The 19853-nt window shown below is 40.6% G+C and overlaps 3 protein-coding genes across 18 annotated transcripts in view; all 3 read right to left on the bottom strand.

Annotated features, from left to right (window-relative positions):
• Positions 1–812: 812 nt before the first annotated feature.
• Positions 813–19764, bottom strand: zgc:113407. Of its 8 annotated transcripts, none has more exons than XM_088649550.1 (4): positions 11663–11775; positions 10237–10536; positions 7965–8747; positions 3767–4974 (listed from the first exon to the last, which is right to left on the bottom strand). In XM_088649550.1, exons 2-4 carry the CDS (start codon positions 10289–10291, stop codon positions 4037–4039), a joined length of 1776 nt encoding a protein of 591 aa, XP_088505676.1. In that variant the 5' UTR covers positions 10292–10536; positions 11663–11775; the 3' UTR covers positions 3767–4036.
• On the bottom strand, positions 12916–19764 carry znf1124 (zinc finger protein 1124). Of its 9 annotated transcripts, none has more exons than XM_087245442.1 (6): positions 19676–19764; positions 18468–18630; positions 17536–17629; positions 17364–17453; positions 16945–17083; positions 12916–14668 (listed from the first exon to the last, which is right to left on the bottom strand). In XM_087245442.1, exons 5-6 carry the CDS (start codon positions 17006–17008, stop codon positions 13806–13808), a joined length of 927 nt encoding a protein of 308 aa, XP_087101568.1. In that variant the 5' UTR covers positions 17009–17083; positions 17364–17453; positions 17536–17629; positions 18468–18630; positions 19676–19764; the 3' UTR covers positions 12916–13805. The 9 variants fall into 9 exon arrangements, with proteins under 9 accessions (XP_087101568.1, XP_087101569.1, XP_087101572.1 ...); XM_087245443.1 differs by having other exon boundaries at positions 17536–17621; XM_087245446.1 differs by lacking the exon at positions 16945–17083 and having other exon boundaries at positions 18468–18690; positions 19579–19764.
• Positions 12916–19853, bottom strand: part of LOC147846163 (uncharacterized) — a 24317-nt gene continuing 17379 nt past the window's right edge. The window contains exon 4 of the transcript XR_015481449.1: positions 12916–13261. The gene's annotated coding sequence lies outside the window, so the exon portion shown is untranslated. The remainder of the gene's footprint in view (positions 13262–19853) is intronic.

Here is a 19853-nt window from a genome sequence, read left to right as displayed (position 1 = left end):
TTGCTTTTGTTCATTGCTAAACAGGACTTTGCATTCATTTTCCTTCAGCTTAGTGCCTTTATTCATCAGGGGTCGCCACAGCAGAATGAACCGCCACCTTTACATAAGAAGAAATATATATTCTTAGTCTTATTTAATTAAATATAAATGTATATACATAAATATAAATTTTAAAAAAGTAGAAAACTGTTTAAATACTTTTCTTTCTTAAATTCAGCATAATTTTTAGACGACTTCTGTTACAAAAAGTCTTTAAAAACTGTTGAAGAGTGTATGGGTAATTCTTCAACTACGGGCATTTTTATGTCCTTTGATCATAGGGCCAAAAATATATTTTTTTGATGAAATTCCATTTCATTTGTCAAACTAACAATAAAACCTACTTTTAAAAAATGTACCAGCTTTCTATTATATTTTTCATATTATTCAACCTCCTTTTAGGTGTCAAAATCACTGTTTTAAGCTTATCGCACACCCAGAGTTTTAAACTTCAACAATGAAAATATCATTATAAAATATTATTTATCTGGTAACTATTAATGTATTTTAATGAAGCATTAGTGAAATAGGTTAAACATTTTATAGTTATTAATGTGAGACTATTATCAATATTAATTTTCATACAAAATACAGCTGCCGCACAGTATCAGTGTCATTTCCAGCACAACACTGTAATGTCACTTTAAAAAGTTTGTGTGAAAGATTATTGAGGTGGTGTCTATGAAAATGAATAGAGCCATCTGAGCACATGTTCAAGATGGAGGGAATTTAAATTATCATCCACAACACACAAAGAAAAATCAAGATAAATATTGCTTGATAAGGAAATACATTTATTCTACGTCGTTTCCAAACATGCTGCACCTTCAAGTGAGTTTTTAAAAAACAAACAAAATGAAGGTAAAGAAGAGTGCTTTGTATAGATGAAAAGCTAGTATCAATTCAAAGCTAATCAATGAAGCTATCTTTAATCATTCTACAATAAACTGTAGAAATGTCATTTCCACCACGCTGCCCCCTGTGGTAGTAATGACATTTATAGTTTCAAAACACAATTAATATGGATTGTGAAAGTACAGGGGTTTGATAATGACACTGAAACACTGGCCAATTTAGTATTCGAGGTTTCATGGCTAAATTTGAGCAGCTGGTGGCCAATCTTCATTGATTTTACACGCCACCAGTAAGAGCAGAATGTGAAGGTTTAATTAGCAGAGTAATTAATTAGCACACAACATTACATGGTGACATATCAGAGTTCCAAAGAGGACAAGTTGTTGGTGTGCGTCTCGCTGGAGCATCTGTGACTAAGACAGCAAGTCTGTGATGTATCAAGAGCCACAGTATCCAGAGTAATGTCAGCAAACCACCAAGAAGAGGAACCACATCCAACAGAAGTAACTATGAATGCAAGAGGAAGATGTTTGTAAGGGACCTCCGGTTGCTAACATCGCCCAACTCACAGCTGAATTGAATGTGCACTTCAGCTCTCCTGTGTCCACCAAAACGGTTCATCAGGACCTCTACAGGGTCAATGTACATGTCTGACTGCTATAGCCAAACCTCTGCTCACACGTGCCAATGCTAAATGCCTGTTTCAATGATGCCAGCAGCAGAAATCTTGGGCTGTGGACAGGTGAAAGATGCATTGTTCACTGATGAGTCCACCTTTACTGTCTTTCCCACATGCAGGGGAGTTACGGTGTGGAGAAGTCCCAAAGAAGCGTCCCACCCAGACGTCGATGCCCAGAGTAAAGCATGGGGGAATCAGTGATGGTTTGGGCTGCAATATCATACCCTTCCCTAGACCCAAGACTGGTGTTAGATGGAGCATCTCTGCCAAAGACTACCAAAGCGTTCTGAAGTACCATATGTACCCAGTGGTCCAAACATTGCATCCTGAGGGCAGTGGCGTGTATCAGGATAATAATGCCATTTTCTTTAAAACCTTTGAGACAAATGAGAGTTTAAGCTGCGGTCACACTAGAGTTTGAGCGTGTGAAATTCTGTCGTACATGGCGCTGCGAAAATTGCAGGGATTAAACAAGTTTATTAGACATTTCAAAAAGCAAGCGATTGCTGCATGTTTTCAATTTCTGCCCAGAGAGGTCATGTTTTGATCCTTGATTGGTCTCACGCAGTCAAGTGATTCGATTTCGCAGATCAGATTTCATTAAGCTTGAACTTTGCACCGAAGCGAACTGCGAATATTAAAGCATGACCCTTTTGACACTTAACGCATGAGGACTTTTAGCTTACTAGCATTTTTAGCAATCAAGTTTGAAAAATATTTGGGTTTAGCTTTACTGACCGAAACCTGATATGCATTTAAGCAGTCTTATAAAATCTTGTGGACGCTTGCCTAAGAGTACGGGTAGATGAGTTCAACCAGGTCTGAGGATTTGAACTGACCTTTGACTGGTCAAATGTATGGACCGCGATAACCAGATCATCAGACACAGAAACTGGCTATCGGGACATGGAATGTCACCTCACTGAGAGGGCAGGAGCCTGAGCGAGGTGGTTGAACGGTATCGATTAGAGATGATCAAGCTCAAGATAGTCGAACTTCTTTTACTCTGGAGTTGCCTGCAGTGAGAGGAAACCGGCTGGTGAGGGCTAGCTTATAGCTTCCCTACTAAGCTGCCATTGGGTGGACTTCCCAGGTGATAAGGTCACTTGCCTGCACATTTGGATTGGGGATAGGTCTCTCACTGTAGTTTGTGCTTACAAGCAAAAGAGCAGTGCAGAGTACCCAGCCTTCTTAGGAGTCCATGGGAGGGTTGATGGACTAGACACTCTGTTGTTCTACTGGTGGAATTCAACACCCATGTAGGTAATGGCAGTGATACCTGGAAAGGGGTGATTCGGAGGAACAGCCTCCCTGATCTGGATCTGAATGGTGTTCTGTTGTTAGGCTTCTCTGCTGCAGTACCTCTAGACTGGGCAACTGGGGTGGTGCTTCCCATTTTTATGAAGGGAAACAGGTGTGAGGAACTCAGAGGAACACAGAGTAGAGCTGCTGCTTGTGTCTCAGATTATCCTGGAATTCAACCTAGGGAGGTGCTCTAGGCTTGTCCCACCAGGTGAAGGCCTCAGGGAAGACCCAGGACAGGCTGGGGGGACTGTGTCGGGGCTCGAATGGAGTGCCACCAGAGGAGCTGGAGGAAGTTTCTAGGGAGAGGGAGAGTCTGGGGTTGGTCTGCTCAAGGTACTGTGTTTCAGTTGGAAGTTCATCAACATATCGAAATAAAAAAGGCTCAGTAACTTTTGGTCCTCGCTGACTTTAGGGCAGACCTTGAGGTGATCAATTATACAACACTGTGATGATCCTTTTTATTTAAATGAGTGCAAATCGTATAAAATGCGGTCTGAAATATCCATTGGACAATAACAACATAAGAAAAGGCAGAAAAGATTGACCAACTACCTCTGATTTATAAAAACATGCGAGATATGGCAAGATGTACATTCTAATCTTTTTACCAACAAACTAATGAAAACAGATTTTACAAACAGTGTTTTAATATGATAAAACTGAACACAGGGACATAATTAAACTGATTACATACAGGGGGAGATGCAGGTGAAACTCATGAAACATTAACAAATGGCGGGAACTAGAACAAAGGGGTCACATGATGAAAACACGGAACAACACAGAACCTGACAAACACCTGTTGCTCTCCTGAGATGTTCAAGTATTAATCAATATTCAAGTTTGTGTTCTACTCAAAAAAGTAAATGTAGTAAACTAGAAAGAATCTTGAACTTGAAACTAAAGAAACTTTATTAAGAAAATAAGCAAAGACACAAGACAAATGAATAGGCTTTCCAAACTTAAGGCCTTGATATACTGAAGAACTGAAGAAGTGATGATGAACAAATTCATGCAAAACGCTCAATTTGCGTATCGGGCGTATCGTGCTGCAGGATGTCTATTCACGTCTTTGCATTGTCTTAACATGTAAATCACCCGCGCTTGACGCTTCTTCCGCATCTGGTGTGAACGCAGCATAATACACACCGATCATGTCTATGGTTTCTCTCCAGTGTGAATCCTCTCATGTCTTTTCAGGTTTCGTAAGTCTCTGAATTTCCTTTCACAGTGTGAACACTTGTACGGTTTCTCTCCAGTGTGAATAGTTTCATGTTTTTTCAGATGTGCTAACTGAATAAATCTCTTGTCACAGTGTGAACACGTGTACGGTTTCTCTCCAGTGTGAATCATCTGGTGCCGCTTCAATCCTCCAGCTGTGATGAAAGTCTTCTCACACTCAAAGCATTTATACTCTCGTATACCAGCGTGGATCTTCATGTGTTTATTAAGATGTGATGATCGCCTGAAACTCTTCCCACACTGAGTGCATGTGAATGGTCTCTCTCCAGTGTGGCTCATCATGTGTTCATTAAGGCTTGATGATTGGATGTAGCTCTTCCCACACAAAGTGCATGTGTATGGTTTCTCTCCACTGTGGATCTTTAAGTGTTGATTAAGGTTTGATGATTGGATGTAGCTCTTCCCACACAAAGTGCATGTGAATGGTTTCTCTCCAGTGTGGCTCCTCATGTGTTGATTAAGGTTTGATGATTGGATGTAACTCTTCCCACACAGAGTGCATATGAATGGTTTCTCTCCAGTGTGGCTCCTCATGTGTAGATTAAAGTGTGATGATTGGCTAAAACTCTTCTGGCACCGAGGGCATGTGAATGGTTTCTCTCCAGTGTGGATCCTCATGTGTAGTTTAAGGCTGCATTTTCTTCCCAAACTCTTTCCACACTGAGTGCATGTGTATGGTTTCTCGCCAGTGTGGATCCTCATGTGTTTTTTAAGGTTTGATGAGTGGCTAAAACTCTTCTCGCACCGAGTGCATGTGTGTGGTTTCTTTCCAGTGTGGATCATCATGTGAACCTTAAGATTGCTTTGTCTTGCCAAACTCTTCCCACACTGAGTGCAGGTGAAACGATTCTTGTCTCTGCTTTTGAAAATACCATCAGTCTGTAAATAATTTTCTTCAATGTTGACGTGATGTTCCTCCTCTTTAATCTCCTCATACTCTTCAAGTAGGTCTGAAATAAAAAGGTTGAGTTTTTAGTAAGTCATAGAAACTCATCAAAAGCTGAAGTGAAGACACTGGAAACACCGACTACACAAACTCGAATTCTGAAGGACATTAATGTAAAATAAATCAGATCATGTTTAGTTTTGATTTAATCTGAGTTCACGTTTGTAAAGGGCCTATTTTTATTTGTATATATTCATAAGTGCAACAACATTATGTTTTTGTTAAATGAATAAAACAGATAGCGAATGCTTGTTCATTCTGTGCCTGACTGGCATATGCGTCAGAATAAAGAGCTGAATCTCCATAAATATTTAGTTAACAGAAATGACAGACCTGACATCTGCACCTTTAAATCAGCCAACTCTTTTTGAAAACAAATGTTCTCTGGTTTAGTAATCCACATGAATCAAACTCAATGCAGAATTCTATAACCTCGGGAAAACAGCAGGAAAACTGAAACGGGTGTGAGTGTGTGGTGCATGGCAGGATTTGTAGTCCATATGTTGACAGTATTGTAGTTTTTTGAGGAACTGCGTGTTTACCAGCGATCTTATCTTTGCAGGTGATTGTGACACCCCCCACCCTCAAAGAGCGGCTTCCAGACACTCCAAATACAGGCCAGGAGGGAGGTGGAGTTGAGGAACAGGGGGAGGCACGGAGAGCCAAGACCATGCAACGGCGGTGTACCTGGAGAGTGGAGCGGCGGAGGGCTTGGAGTGTGGAACTGTGGAGCCCCTGGAGCGTGGAGCGGTGGAGGACTGGAGCGTGGAGCGGTGGAGGACTGGAGCGTGGAGCAGTGGAGAGCCTGGAGCAGCGGAGGGCCTGGAGTGTAGTGCTGTCGAGGGCCTGGAGTGTGGAGCAGCGGAGGACCTGGATTGTGGAGCTGAAGTAGGTCTGAGGTCTTTTGTTTAGCAGGCACAGGCAGGTCATACACCCATAGTAGGTCAGGAGGCTCCGGTTCAGGAAGCACTGACACGTTCATTTAACCCCAGTGGGTCAGGAGGCTGTAGTTCAGGAGGCATCGGCAGTTTATGTACACGGCGCTGGCGGCACTGGGAGGTCACATGGCTCAAGCAGCCATTCGTGGAACTCAGGTGGCGGCTCTGGCCATCTGTGGAATTTGAGAGGATCTGGCGCCTCTGGTGAATCGAGCAGCTCTGGGAGTGACAGCAGATCTGGCAGCTCTGGAGGTGGCAGTGGCAGCTGGATCAGTGATGGATTGGGCTCAACATCATGGCATTCCTTAGGCCCAATACTTGTGCAAGAGGAGCACTGGGTCACAGCCAAGAACTTCCAACTATTCTGGAAGAACACGTGACCCAAATGGGCAAGCATTGTATTCTGAAGGCGGTGGCGTGTATCAGGATGATAATGCACCAATACAGACAGCAAGACTGGAGTCACCAGATCTAAATATTATTGAGCACTTTAGGGTGTTTTGGAGGAGTGAGTCAGGAAAGGTTTTCCTCCACTCGCAACATGTAGTGACCTGAACACTATTCTGTAAGAATATCAGCTCAAAACCCCTCTGGCCACTGTGCAGGAGAGGAGTCTGTAATTTCCCAGATGAACCGATGCTCTATTGGCCAAAAAAGGAGGCCCTACACCATACTAATGAATTGTTGTAAAATCAGGTATTTCAATTTCATTGTCCTACCCCTGTATGTTTATTGTGTGATAAATAACAGCAATGTAGCCTTTAAAAACTGAAAGGTTGTTTTATATATGCTAAATAATGTTCACGTATGGTGTAAATAAAACATTTTTTTTGTTACACGAGCAAGCAGTTAATATTAATATAGTATCTAAATGTTTCTGTGACTTATTAAAGTATAAAACAGGCATAACCACATTTTGCCTAAAAAATAACACATACATACATGCTGCTTGCATATTATTGTAGCAAAGTTTGTGCTGAATACAGTATCACCTGCCTTTAGCCTTTAATATATATTTAAGAAACGGAAAACAATTCAGTTATAATTGATCAAAATAGGGCGATGAGCTTCACTGGAGGAGTGGTAGATCTGCCAATATTAAAGGTACTTTAAATAAATATTAATTAAATATTAATTTAATATTAAAAGTACTTTTTTTCCATCTTTATCACTGATAAAATCTCATAAGCTCTTTTAAACTTAACAACAGACATAATCAATGTTGTAATATAGTATTCCCCTAAATAGTGTGGCCTATACGCAGTTGATGGCATCAAGCTTTCTTGTAATTGAGATTGTGTCGTTTGTTCTTTACACAAGATTTAGATGTGCTTCATCTGCCATGATAATGGACAACGACCAAGTGTATATACAGTGGGTACGCAAAGTTTCAGACCTCCTTAAATTTCTCACTTTGTTATTTTGCAGCCGTTTGCTCAAGTCATTTAGGTCCTTTACCCCTCATTAATGTACACACAGCAGCCCATATTGACAGAAAAACAAACACAGAATTGATGACATTTTTGCAGATTTATTAAAAAGAAAAACTGAAATATCACATGGCAAAGAAGGTGGTGATGTGTATGATGCAGGTCCAGGACAGAGGCGATCAGCATCAGCGCTGGTTTGGCCGTCAACTCAAATCTGTGGCGTGCAATATCCTTCTTTTCCCTTTGATTTTACTTCTTTGGCAAAGTATGTCTGTAGGCAGGTGTGGTTGCTTCACAAGTTAACAAATGTTGCGTATTTATGCAGCAAAACATCAAAAATAGTAATATTTTCACTGTTTTAACTGATAACATTAATCAGTTTAAAAAAACGTAGGTTATGATTAAACAGTCACTATGAGCATCCCTCACACACACTGATCATGTCTGTGGTGTCTCTCCAGTGTGAATCCTCTCATGTTTTTTCAGGGTTCGCAAGTCTCTGAATTTCTTGTCACAGTGCGAACACTTGCATGGTTTCTTTCCACTGTGAATCATTTCATGTGCTTTCAGATTTACCGACTGATTAAACCTCTTGTCACAGTGTGCACACTTGTACGGTTTCTCTCCAGTGTGAATCCTCTGGTGCCGCTTCATATCTCCAGCTGTGATGAAAGTCTTCTCACACTCAAAGCATATATACTCTCTCACACCAGTGTGGATCTTCATGTGTTGATTAAGTTGACTTGATCCGCTGAAACTCCTCCCACACTGAGTGCATGTGAATGGTTTCTCTCCAGTGTGGATCCTCATGTGTTCATTAAGGGTTGATGATCGGCTGAAACTCTTCCCGCACTGAGTGCAGGTGTATGGTTTCTCTCCAGTGTGGATCTTTCGGTGTAGATTAAGGGATGAGGATTGCCTGAAATTCTTCCCACACTGAGTGCATGTGAATGGTTTCTCTCCAGTGTGGATCTTCATGTGTTCATTAAGGTGTGATGATTGGCTGAAACTCTTCCCACACTGAATGCATCTGAATGGTTTCTCTCCGCTGTGCATCTGCATGTGTAGACTCAGGTGTGATGACTGGCTGAAACTCTTCCCACACTGAGTGCATGTGTACGGTCTCTCTCCAGTGTGGCTCCTCATGTGAATCTTAAGGCTTTTGTTTCTTCCCAAACTCTTTCCACACTGAGTGCAGATGAAACGATTCTTTTCTCTCCTTTTCAAAATATCATCAGTCTGCAAATGAGTTTTTTCCTCAGTTGTAACATGGTGTTCCTCCTCTTTAACCTCCTCATACTCTTCTATTAGGTCTGAAATAAAAAGTTGAGTTTTTATTAGGTCATAGAAACTCAACAAAAGCTGAAGTGAAACACACTGGAAACACACAGGGCAATTCTGGTGCACATTAATGTAAAATAAATTAGATCAGGTTTAGTTTTGATGACCTAAGGCGACAGGTCAGAGTCACGGTGGCAGTCCAGATTGACCGGAAAATGTCCCGGTGCTCCCTATGGCCAGTCCGCCCCTGCCGTAAATCACACTGATGGCCCATTAGAGGCTGGACTTGTCGGTCAAGGTGAGAATTGTCCAGTAATATTCATGATAAATAGTCTTTATAACAAAACAAGCGTCTCATCTGACGTAAATCCATATATTGTTTAAAGTGAATCAGTAAACAGTGATTTAAAAACTCTAATCATTATGAGGAATTAGTTAGAAAAAGCTCTATACAGTCATGATCAAACTTGTTGGCATCCCTGACATTTTCCCAGAAAAGGAAGTATTTCTCACAGAGAAGTATTGCATTGACACCTGCTTTGCTATACACAGGTTTATTCCCTCTGTGTGTATTGCAACAACACAAAAAGGGAAGAAGAAAGCAATTCAGACAAGGACAAACAAAACTCTTAAAATGGGCTGGACAAAAGTATTGGCACCCTATTAGAATTGTGGATAAATAAGACTGTTTCCAGCATGTGATGCTCCTTTAAACTCACCTGGGGCAAGTAGCAGGTGTACGCAACATAAAAAAACACACCAGAAAGAAGATTAAAATGAGAGAAGTTCGATTAGGCCCAATTCCAATTCAACCCTTTACCCCTACCCCTCATTCTGCGCATTCCCGTGAAGGGATAGGGGTGTCCCAATTCTCTTTAGCTTGAAGGCGTAGGGCTAAGGGGAGTGGGGTAGATAGCCCTTCCAATGAAGATTTTACAGGACCACACTCAAAACCAAGGCGTAAGAAAAGTCAGCACGGGTATAAAAACAGGTGGTTTTACTCCTGTTGAGTATATTTATTATTGTCAGACTCCACTTTCACATTAATACACCTGAATGAATCAAAACTCACAGCTAATCAGAACAGCCTGTGTGCAGCACCTGGTCAGATCATACAGAACTGTCAATCACAATCTGAGGTGACTGACAGGGGGCGTGGCTTTGCAGAAGCACAATGTGTGTGTGTGTGTGTGTGTGTGTGTGTGTAAACTAGTTCTCTGAAAGGAGGGAAAGCACTCACTGCCATAGGGCTGCCTCTAATAGAAAAAAAATAAATAAGGGTGAAGAAAAAATATAAATAAAGAAAAGCGCTAGCAAAACCCCAGCTGATATTGCTTTATTGATCCTGTGGGAAAGCAATAATGAACCTGTTTAAATATTTCTGCATAATGTGCTGAAAAACTACACTTTGACAAAACTTAAACCCAAAAGATTCAGGGCTTTGGAAAAAACATTTGGGGATGAAGCCTCAGAAGCCCAACAACCCCCCCGCGCTGCCCCTGATCAGACATAAACACCAACCTATTTGTTGTTCAGTGTCTTCATGTTTAATTCTGCAGGGTTCTGGATCACTCATGTTCTCGCTGTCCTTCAATAAACTCTTCACTGGAGCCTGATGGGAATATCACAGTGTTTACAGCTGAACTGGAGGAGGAGGAGCTTCACTGGAGGAGGAGGGGCTTCACTGGAGGAGGAGGAGCTTCACTGGAGGAGGAGGAGCTTCGCTGGAGGAGGAGGAGCTTTACTGGAGGAGGAGACAATTATTCTAATTACAAGTTGTTCGCTTATATTTCTATTTTAATGTCATATCAGCAGCACTGGCTATATTCATGACAACACTTGTATTAAATGTTCAATATATAATTGATGATCATAACTGTTTCTGAAACATCATTAATTGGTTAAAAACACACAAATAACAGCAACACTGATAAAGTCTTATAAGCTCTTTCAGTCTGATCAATGATCAATATTGTAAAATTCCTCCAGAAAACACATTTTTAAACATTTGCCTTCAAATATTTCCTGAATAAAAACATTCTCTAATATCATTTACAAATATACACTCTATTAAAATATGTTTCACCATCAACATATTCTCACACAAGTTACACATAGGTTTCTCTTCCCTGTTCAGTAAATATGTGTGTAAGTGTTGAGTGGCCGATTCTACATCTCATGTGTGCAGCGTGATCATGTCTCTGATTGCCTACAGTTATCTCTCAATACTGTAATACATTCATTATTAAGTGTTTTATACTATTATACTAATCCCACATTCTGTTTTACTGCTAAATAAAGCGTTTGCAATGAAGTTTAAAGTTTCAATTTAAAAAATAAAAATGACAGAGTTTGAATCTCTCAGGGTCATCTGAACTTTCCATCAAAAATGAACATTTTTCTCAGCCTCCTTTGTTTATGTTGAGATATTTCACTTTAATGACCAGGAAAGGGACTGATTCTTTGCTATAAAAGTGATATTACTGAATATTGTTTTATACTATTAACTGTTATGGATTTATTTCTCTTCAAAGTTTACACAAGCAGATATTAAGTTGAAAAGATCAATAATCAATATTAAACAGTATTTAAACACTCTTAGGTCTACTTCTCATATGCAGAATAGTCAATATGTAAATAACCCAGCATCAAATGTAGTAAACCCAGATCTCCTCAGCTGCTACAGGCCTCTCCAGTCTTACATTTCTACGCTGTAACAGATGTGTTTGTTGGGAAGTTGTTTACAACACACCTCTGAAACAAGCACTTAGTGAAGGAATGAGATGGAGACACAAATGAAAGGTGGCCAGATAACCCGTGAGTAACGCATTACAGAAGTGTTTACAGCCTAGCATCGAGCTAAAAACAAGAGACTATATTAGCATTGAGCACATATGTTAAAGCAGTTCAACCCGCAAGATAATTGCAGCAAATCTGCGAACGCTACAAAGGTCAGATATAATACACTTACTTTGAATAGACGCACAACACCCGAAACAGAAGTGGAGTTAAAGCAATTCAACAGCAAACAGCAAAGCTCTGCACTCTCCGCCTCACACTGAGCGCCGTGGGCGGGGTGTTTGCATGCACGCTCACCAGAGAAAGCCCATTCGCTGCCTGCAGGCGCTCAGTAAAAGCTGATTGGCTGCAAGTAAGCGCTCAAAGAAAGCTGATTGGCTGCCTGGTTGTCAATCGGTCTCTCGACAACAGAGAGAAACATTTGTGTTCAGAAGATTAATTCTTTTTCAGTCTCTTCAGAGGAATATAACATTGTTTTTGTGCAATCCCTGATTGTATAATACCTTCAGATATAGCAAGTTTGAGTTGTTATCATTCACACCAATTGATCAAAAACATCAAATTCAGTCCTGTCACATTTGCATTAAATCTAACACTAACAGGCGTGCAATACACCTTCAAGGCTATAACTCAGAGGAAGAGACATTTGATGGAAAAGCTGAAGGTGATCCAGCACGTGTTCCATCACTGAATTGTATGACTTTATGCTTGTTTTTGTATGATTATTATAAGGAGGACAAGCTTATCCATTGTATGTGAACTCTAATGATTATTGCATGGAAGAATCTTGATTGATGAGTCTGATAAACTTACATAATATGCTGTGATTTAAGTTTTGTATCATACCTGTAATCCAGGGTCTCCTCTTTGAAAAAATGCTATTTATTTAACAATACATAAATATAGTCGTTAGAGGCTGATCTCAAAAATATATTTATTTTTATTGACAGAATTGTTGGTGCAGGCTACTGCCGTCTCTGTGGTCTTTCATAGAGCTTCAGCATGCAGTGGGACGGTTTGCTGCTGAGTGTGACGTGGCAGGGAAAGAGACGGCACCCCTAAGTCAGAAACCTACCATGGTGGTCCATCTCCAGTTAAGAGGACAGTTCTTAGCCCTAATGAGATTCAAGAATCTGCAGTTTTGTTCACAAGGGAGGAAGGGATGGAGTGTGAGATTAAAAGACGGATCAGTGCAGCGGCAGCGGTAATGCAGTTGATGTGTTGGTCTGTTGTGGTGAAGCAGCTGACAAAAGGCAATGTTCCCAATTTACTGCTCATCTAGGTTCCTACTCTCACCTAAGTTCATGAGGGAAAGGACAAGATCTCAGATACAACCAGACACATTTTACAAAGTGTTATGACCCGCTTGTTTGAGTCGCAACAGAGAGATTAACAACAAAATAGCCTGAATGCAAATTATTTATTGTTAAATGTAAATCATAGAACAATCAAACAAAGCAACCAACAGATGTCTAGGGATAATGAAGATAAAGAACTTAGGGTATAATCACAACAACACTTTAACTACATGATACAAGTAATGCAAAACAAAACCATGAGGTTAAAGAGTCAGTGAGATGGCAGGTCTTGACATGAGGACTCCTGAGTAGCCACAGTGTCCTGGGGTAGCACAACAACTCTTATATACCCTTTGATGAGTAACGCAGGCATCCAATCAGGATCTACCACATGCTCCAATCTGGAGTCTTGGGATCATCACAGTGTATTAATATTGTAAAACTTATACCTGTCGCTCTGCCTAAATCACAAAATATTCATCAAGTTTGTATTCTACTCAAAAAAAGCAAATGTAGTAAAGTAGAAATAATCTTCAACCTAAAAGTAAAGAAACTTGATTAATAAAAGAAGCAACACAGGATGGATGAATAGGCTTTCTAAACTTGAGGCCCTGGTATACTGCAAACTAACTGTCCTGGAGCTTCACCTTTATTGATGTGCAGTGTCTTCCCAGTGATTTGTTTCTCATTCAGGGAGTCAGACAGAGAACATCATCTAAAACAGCAACACTAGCCACATGAATACACTGGAGAGTGGAGCAGCAGAGCTGTACAGATGTATCCACCAGATATATGGTCAATATGAGCATCTCTAATTGACACTGATCATGTCTATGGTTTGTCCACATTGTGAATCCTCTCATGTGTTTTCAGATCTCAGTTTTCAAATCTCTTAATTTCTTTTTGCATTGTTAACACTTGTAAGGTTTCTCTCCCATGTGAATCCTCTGATGCAGTTTCAACTCTTCAGCTGTACTGAAAGTCTTTTCACACTCAAAGCACGTATATGTGGATCTTCATGTGTTTATTAAGGTGTGATGATCGCCTGAAACTCTTCCCACATTGAGTGCATGTGTATGGTTTCTCTCCAGTGTGGATCATCGTGTGTTTATTGAGATTTGATGAGTGGCTGAAACTCTTCCCACACTGAGTACAAGTGAATGGTTTCTCTCCAGTGTGGCTCCACATGTGTTTAGTAACGTCTGATGACTGGCTGAAACTCTTCCCACACTGAGTGCATGTGTATGGTCTCTCCCCAGTGTGGCTCCACATGTGTTTATTAAGGTTTGATGATTGGCTGAAACTCTTCCCACACTGAGTGCATGTGAATGGTTTCTCGCCAGTATGGCTCCTCATGTGTTTAATAACGTCTGATGATTGGTTAAAACCTTTGCCACACTGTGTGCACATGTATGGTTTCTCTCCAGTGTGGATCTTCATGTGTTGGTTAAGGGTTGATGCGTGGCTGAAACTCTTCCCACACTGAGTGCATGTGAATGGTTTCTCTCCAGTGTGGATCCTCATGTGTTTATTAACATCTGATGACTGGCTGAAACTCTTCCCACACTGTGTGCACATGTATGGTTTCTCTCCAGTGTGGATCCTCATGTGCTGATTAAGGTTTGATGTGTGGCTGAAACTCATTCCACACTCAGTGCATGTGAATGGTTTCTCTCCAGTGTGGCTCCTCATGTGAATCTTGAGGCTGCTTTTACTTTCAAAACTCTTTCCACACTGAGTGCAGGTAAAACTATTCTTGTCTCTCCTTTTGAAAATATCATCAGTCTGTAAATGATTTTCCTCAATCTTGACATGGTGTTCCTCCTCTTTAATCTCCTCATACTCTTCAATTGGGTCTGAAATAAAAAAGTTGAGTTTTTAGTAAGTCGTAGAAACTCATCAAAAGCTAAAGTGAAAGACACTGGAAACCATGGCTACACAAACTGTAAATTTGATGCACATTAACGCAAAACTAATTACATATATAGCCGTTTTCCACTATCGTGCTGAATGGTTCTTTATGCAGAACCGTTCCATTCCATGCCAAACTAGGCCAGACAGCACGGATACGTTTAAATGTTCCACTGTGATGCTGCACCTGAGCTCTTTAGAACGTTACACAAAATGCATCAGTTGTTGCCTTGGTAACGCAATGTAAACATTTGGTGCATATTTAGAATATAATTTAAATCATACAACACAGTACTGTTACAGTGCCACTCTGTAAAGCTTTCAAACAAAAGTCCAAAAACTTAAGTAAAGTTCGACTTTATACGGTAAAGGACGACATCACAACACAGCGTAACCGTTCTTCAGGTGGTCTAACCAGCGTGAAATTACAAAACAAGCTGATATATGGGCTTTGATTGAATAGTGAAAGTATTTCCTCGTGGTTCGTCGGCAAGTTCGTGTTCCATGGATATAGCAATGCTGTTGTGGATTGTGGACATCGACGATCTTAATCGGCTTTATTCAATGCGCAACAGAAAAAGTCTTTCAGGGGTGCAGTTGGTAAAGTTCACACCCGGATTAGATTGAGGTTTTTGTGCTACCAAATCCAGCACTGCATGCAATAAACTCAGTCAGGCGAATTAACGGTCTCATTGCCTAAGATGTCAATCACATTAATCAAGGTCTAGGCAAACAGTGGGCTATTTTACTATTTTAGATGATGGGTTAGTAATTATATACATGTAATTATTCATGGTGTAATTCAATTAAATAATAACTTTAAATAGAAAATATGTTGGTAAGAATGTGGTGGGCCAGTGATTCCCTTCTCTGGCAGAGACTGCTCTATGGTTTTAAAACCCTTTTCAAATTGTATTGTTTAGATCTGGATTACCCATGTTAAACGTAGTGTAGTTTATTGTGCACAGTTCAGCATGGTTGTCTAACCGTGCTGGGAACAGTTGTTATTGTTAATTATTAAACTTAGAGACCTGGATTACGACACGTCTCTCTGCAACTGGATTATCGACTTTCTGACTAACAGACCTCAGAATGTTAGATCAGACCACATCTGCTCCACCACCGTCACACTCAACACTGGTGCACCCCAGGGCTGTGTGCTGAGCCCCTTCCTCTACTCCCTTTTTAGGCCCGTAACAGATCCAACACCATCATCAAATTTGCAGATGACACCACAGTGATTGGTCTAATCAGCAATAATGATGAGACGGCCTTCAGGGAGGGGATACAGCATCTGGCCACTTGGTGCACCGACAATAATCTGCTCCTTAACACCAACAAGACCAAAAAGCTCTTTGTGGACTTCAGGAAAGGACGAACAGGCTCACATGATCCAATCTACATCAATAGGATGGCAGTTGAGCCCGTCTCATCCTTCAAGTTCCTGTGGACCCACATCTCAAAGGATCAGTCCTGGACCATTAAAACCTCCAGCCTGGTCAATAAGGCTCACCAGCTCCTCTTTTTTTAAGGCAACTTAAGAAGAATCAGCCATCTTGGTGAACTTTTATCGCTGCAGAATAGAGTGCATCCTGACCAACTGTGTCTGGTATAGAAGCTGCTCTGTTGCTGAGCTTAAGGCACTGCAGCGGGTGGTGAAAACTGCCCAACGCATCACAGGGACCACGCTTATAGCCATTGAGTACATCTAGAAGAAACATTGTAGATGCAGTATTCTTTAGGACTCCTCTCACCCTGCTCACAGACTGTTTACTATCCTGCATTGCGGCAGGCGCTTCAGGCTCCCCCGGACACAAACCAGCAGACCGAGGAACAGCTTTTTCCCCAGAACTGTCTCCCCTTGATCTCTGCCCCCCACTGACTGCAGAAGTATGAAACAGCCTCAACTCGGGTTGTATCTAAAAAACAAAACCACAGCTGCCGACTCGCTCCACCTCAACACTCCTGTTTCCACCAGAACTGTTGGTCTGGAGCTCCACAGGGTCAATATACATGGCCGGGTGCTATAACCAAACTTTTGGTCACTTTTTCACTCCAGGAACAAGTTTGGTGACCCCTGATCTAAACTAATGAATTATTTCTAAATAGAGCTATTCAAATCATCTGTGGAACATGTATCCATGCTGCAATACATAAATCGCAGCAAAACAAAATATAGCAATGCTAGTTTTTTCCAGTATCGTACAGCCCTTTTTATTACCTGTTAACCCTTTCACGTATGCGATTGCACCGATGTGATCAACCTTGGCTGGTCCCTGAAGCATATGATCACACCTGTGTGACTAAAGTGTCCAGATCGCACTGCATCAGCTGTTCAAACTCAAATCTGACAGCATGCACTGAGGCACAGAAAGAGGAGCGCAGGGCCTGTCATAAATCAGTTTATCCATGCTTTCAAACGCATAACATTTGTTTTAGGTTTCAATCATTCAAATACACAAAACTACAAGCAAAACACACCATTTAATATTCGTAAAATGTGTGCAGATGTGTGTGGAGACGGCAATCATAATTATTTTTCAATATAACTGGACGATGTGCTTTACTCATATAAGATGCACACTGTTTATGTTACTAGAACATTTTCTCTATTCCTCTGCCAGATAAACTGTTGCTTACCTTCGTGTATTTCAGAAGAGAATTTGGAATAAACATGACGTAAATCCAGCAGCTCGGATCTCTCCTGCGGTTGTTGCTAATGGGATACAGCTGCGATCGGAAGTTTACAAGAAGTGTTTATTTTATTCACTAAATTATGCAATAATTGTACTTTATTAATGTCTACCCCTACCTTAACACAAAGGTCTCAAACTCATGAACACGTTGATTATCTGAATCAGCTGTGTTTGATCATGGCTGGAGGAAAACTGTGCAGAGCTGCAGCGCTCCAGGAATTGAGTTTGGACATATGTTAAACAGTGCCACGAAAACAAAGGTATATTGACACGAGTATCCTGAGACTAAACATGGCCATAAAACAAATAATATGATCATTATTAAGCTGTTTAAAAGAAAAAATACACATTCTATCAGATTTGAGTATCAGAAATTTCACAATATAATACAATATTGAGGGCAAAAAGAAGCAAAATCCAATATATCCATAGATTATTGGGGCTAGTGGGACTCGTGATGAACTGGGGTCAGCTGGAAGATTTAAAACTCACACCTGAAAGGGTTAACCACAGCCAATGCTGGTCCTGTTCACTAAACTAGACTTCATATGCAGGCGCGCGGGCGTCCTCTCTGTGATAAACAAACAGCTCACGTGTGATGTCTTGTAAACTTGTGCGACGGCCTTTATGCTTCTCTACCGAACTTGAAAATATAATTTGCTGGGTTAGGATTGTGTGTAGGGTGGAATCGAGATTGTGATCTTATTTGATTAATCGTGCAGCCATATATATTATATAATATAATTATATTTATAAGAAACAGAAAACAGCAGAGATGTCAGGGAGTGCCGACACTTCTCCTCAGAGCCCAGAGGGTTAAATGTTTAACAAACCTCCTTTCACTGAGCATTTGATCAGAACATGGGAATAAAAGACAACTGAGCTTCAGTCCCTATAGTTGACCTCGTGAACAGAAAGTGTGTTTATTTCTCTCTGTCTTTATAGAAAATCATTCGTTTCTGTACAATAAATCAGATCAACTGTTCAAAGCTTTTCCTCATGATTGTTCTTCAGGCTGATTAATGAAGAATCAGGAATGAACACCAACCTATTTGTTGTTCAGTGTCTTCATGTTTAATTCTGCAGGGTTCTGGATCACTCATGTTCTCGCTGTCCTTCAATAAACTCTTCACTGGAGCCTGATGGGAATATCACAGTGTTTACAGCTGAACTGGAGGAGGAGGAGCTTCACTGGAGGAGGAGGAGCTTCACTGGAGGAGGAGGAGCTTCACTGGTGGAGGAGGAGCTTCACTGAAGGAGGAGGAGCTTCACTGGAGGAGAAGGAGGAGCAGATCTGTCATTACTAACAATACATTAGTTGTTTTTTTTTTTAACACTTCTGTGTGCATATATTTATTTATTTATTTATGTTTTAATGCCATATCAGCAGCACTGGCTATATTCATGAAAACACCTGTTAAATATGTAATTCACAATCATAACTGTTTCTTAAACATCATATTAAAACATACAAATAACAACAACACAGATTAAGTCTAACGCCTGTTTCAGCATTCATGTTAACAGATTACAGCTTTCATAGCGCACACAGAAACAGTGCGTAAGTGGTGCTGAAGCATCAAAATAACCAATTAATCATAACCGATTAATGCTATCAGTTAAAGGATTAAAAAAATAAAAGAGGCGCATCTTTTAAATTGTTTACTGCGAGTGTTTTGCATGCTGCTTATGTGACCTGCGTTACTCAACTTTTTATACCTTTCTGTAACATTATTGTAAATCCATTGTTTGTATGAATGTTTTGTAGACTATGCAATAAAGATTGATTATATTAATTTGGATTTATTTCTCTTTAAAGTTTACACAAGCAGATATTAAGTTAAAAAGATCAATAATCAATATTAAACAGTATTTAAACACTCTTAGGTCTACTTCTCATATGCAGAATAGTCAATATGTAAATAACCCAGCATCAAATGTAGTAAACCCAGATCTCCTCAGCTGCTACAGGGCTCTCCAGTCTTACATTTCTACGCTGTAACAGATGTGTTTGTTGGGAAGTTGTTTACAACACACCTCTGAAACAAGCACTTAGTGAAGGAATGAGATGGAGACACAAATGAAAGGTGGCCAGATAACCCGTGAGTAACGCATTACAGAAGTGTTTACAGCCTAGCATCGAGCTAAAAACAAGAGACTATATTAGCATTGAGCACATATGTTAAAGCAGTTCAACCCGCAAGATAATTGCAGCAAATCTGCGAACGCTACAAAGGTCAGATATAATACACTTACTTTGAATAGACGCACAACACCCGAAACAGAAGTGGAGTTAAAGCAATTCAACAGCAAACAGCAAAGCTCTGCACTCTCCGCCTCACACTGAGCGCCGTGAGTGGGCGGGGTGTTTGCCTGCACGCTGATCAGAGAAAGATGATTGGCTGCCTGTATGTGGCTTAGTGAAACACTGATT

Source organism: Danio rerio, chromosome 3 (genome assembly GCF_052040795.2).
Source record: "Danio rerio strain M-AB ecotype USA chromosome 3, GRCz13ab, whole genome shotgun sequence".
Classification (NCBI taxonomy): domain Eukaryota; kingdom Metazoa; phylum Chordata; class Actinopteri; order Cypriniformes; family Danionidae; genus Danio; species Danio rerio.
Note: the sequence above shows the minus strand (reverse complement) of the source record. Positions and strands in the feature narration are given on the sequence as shown.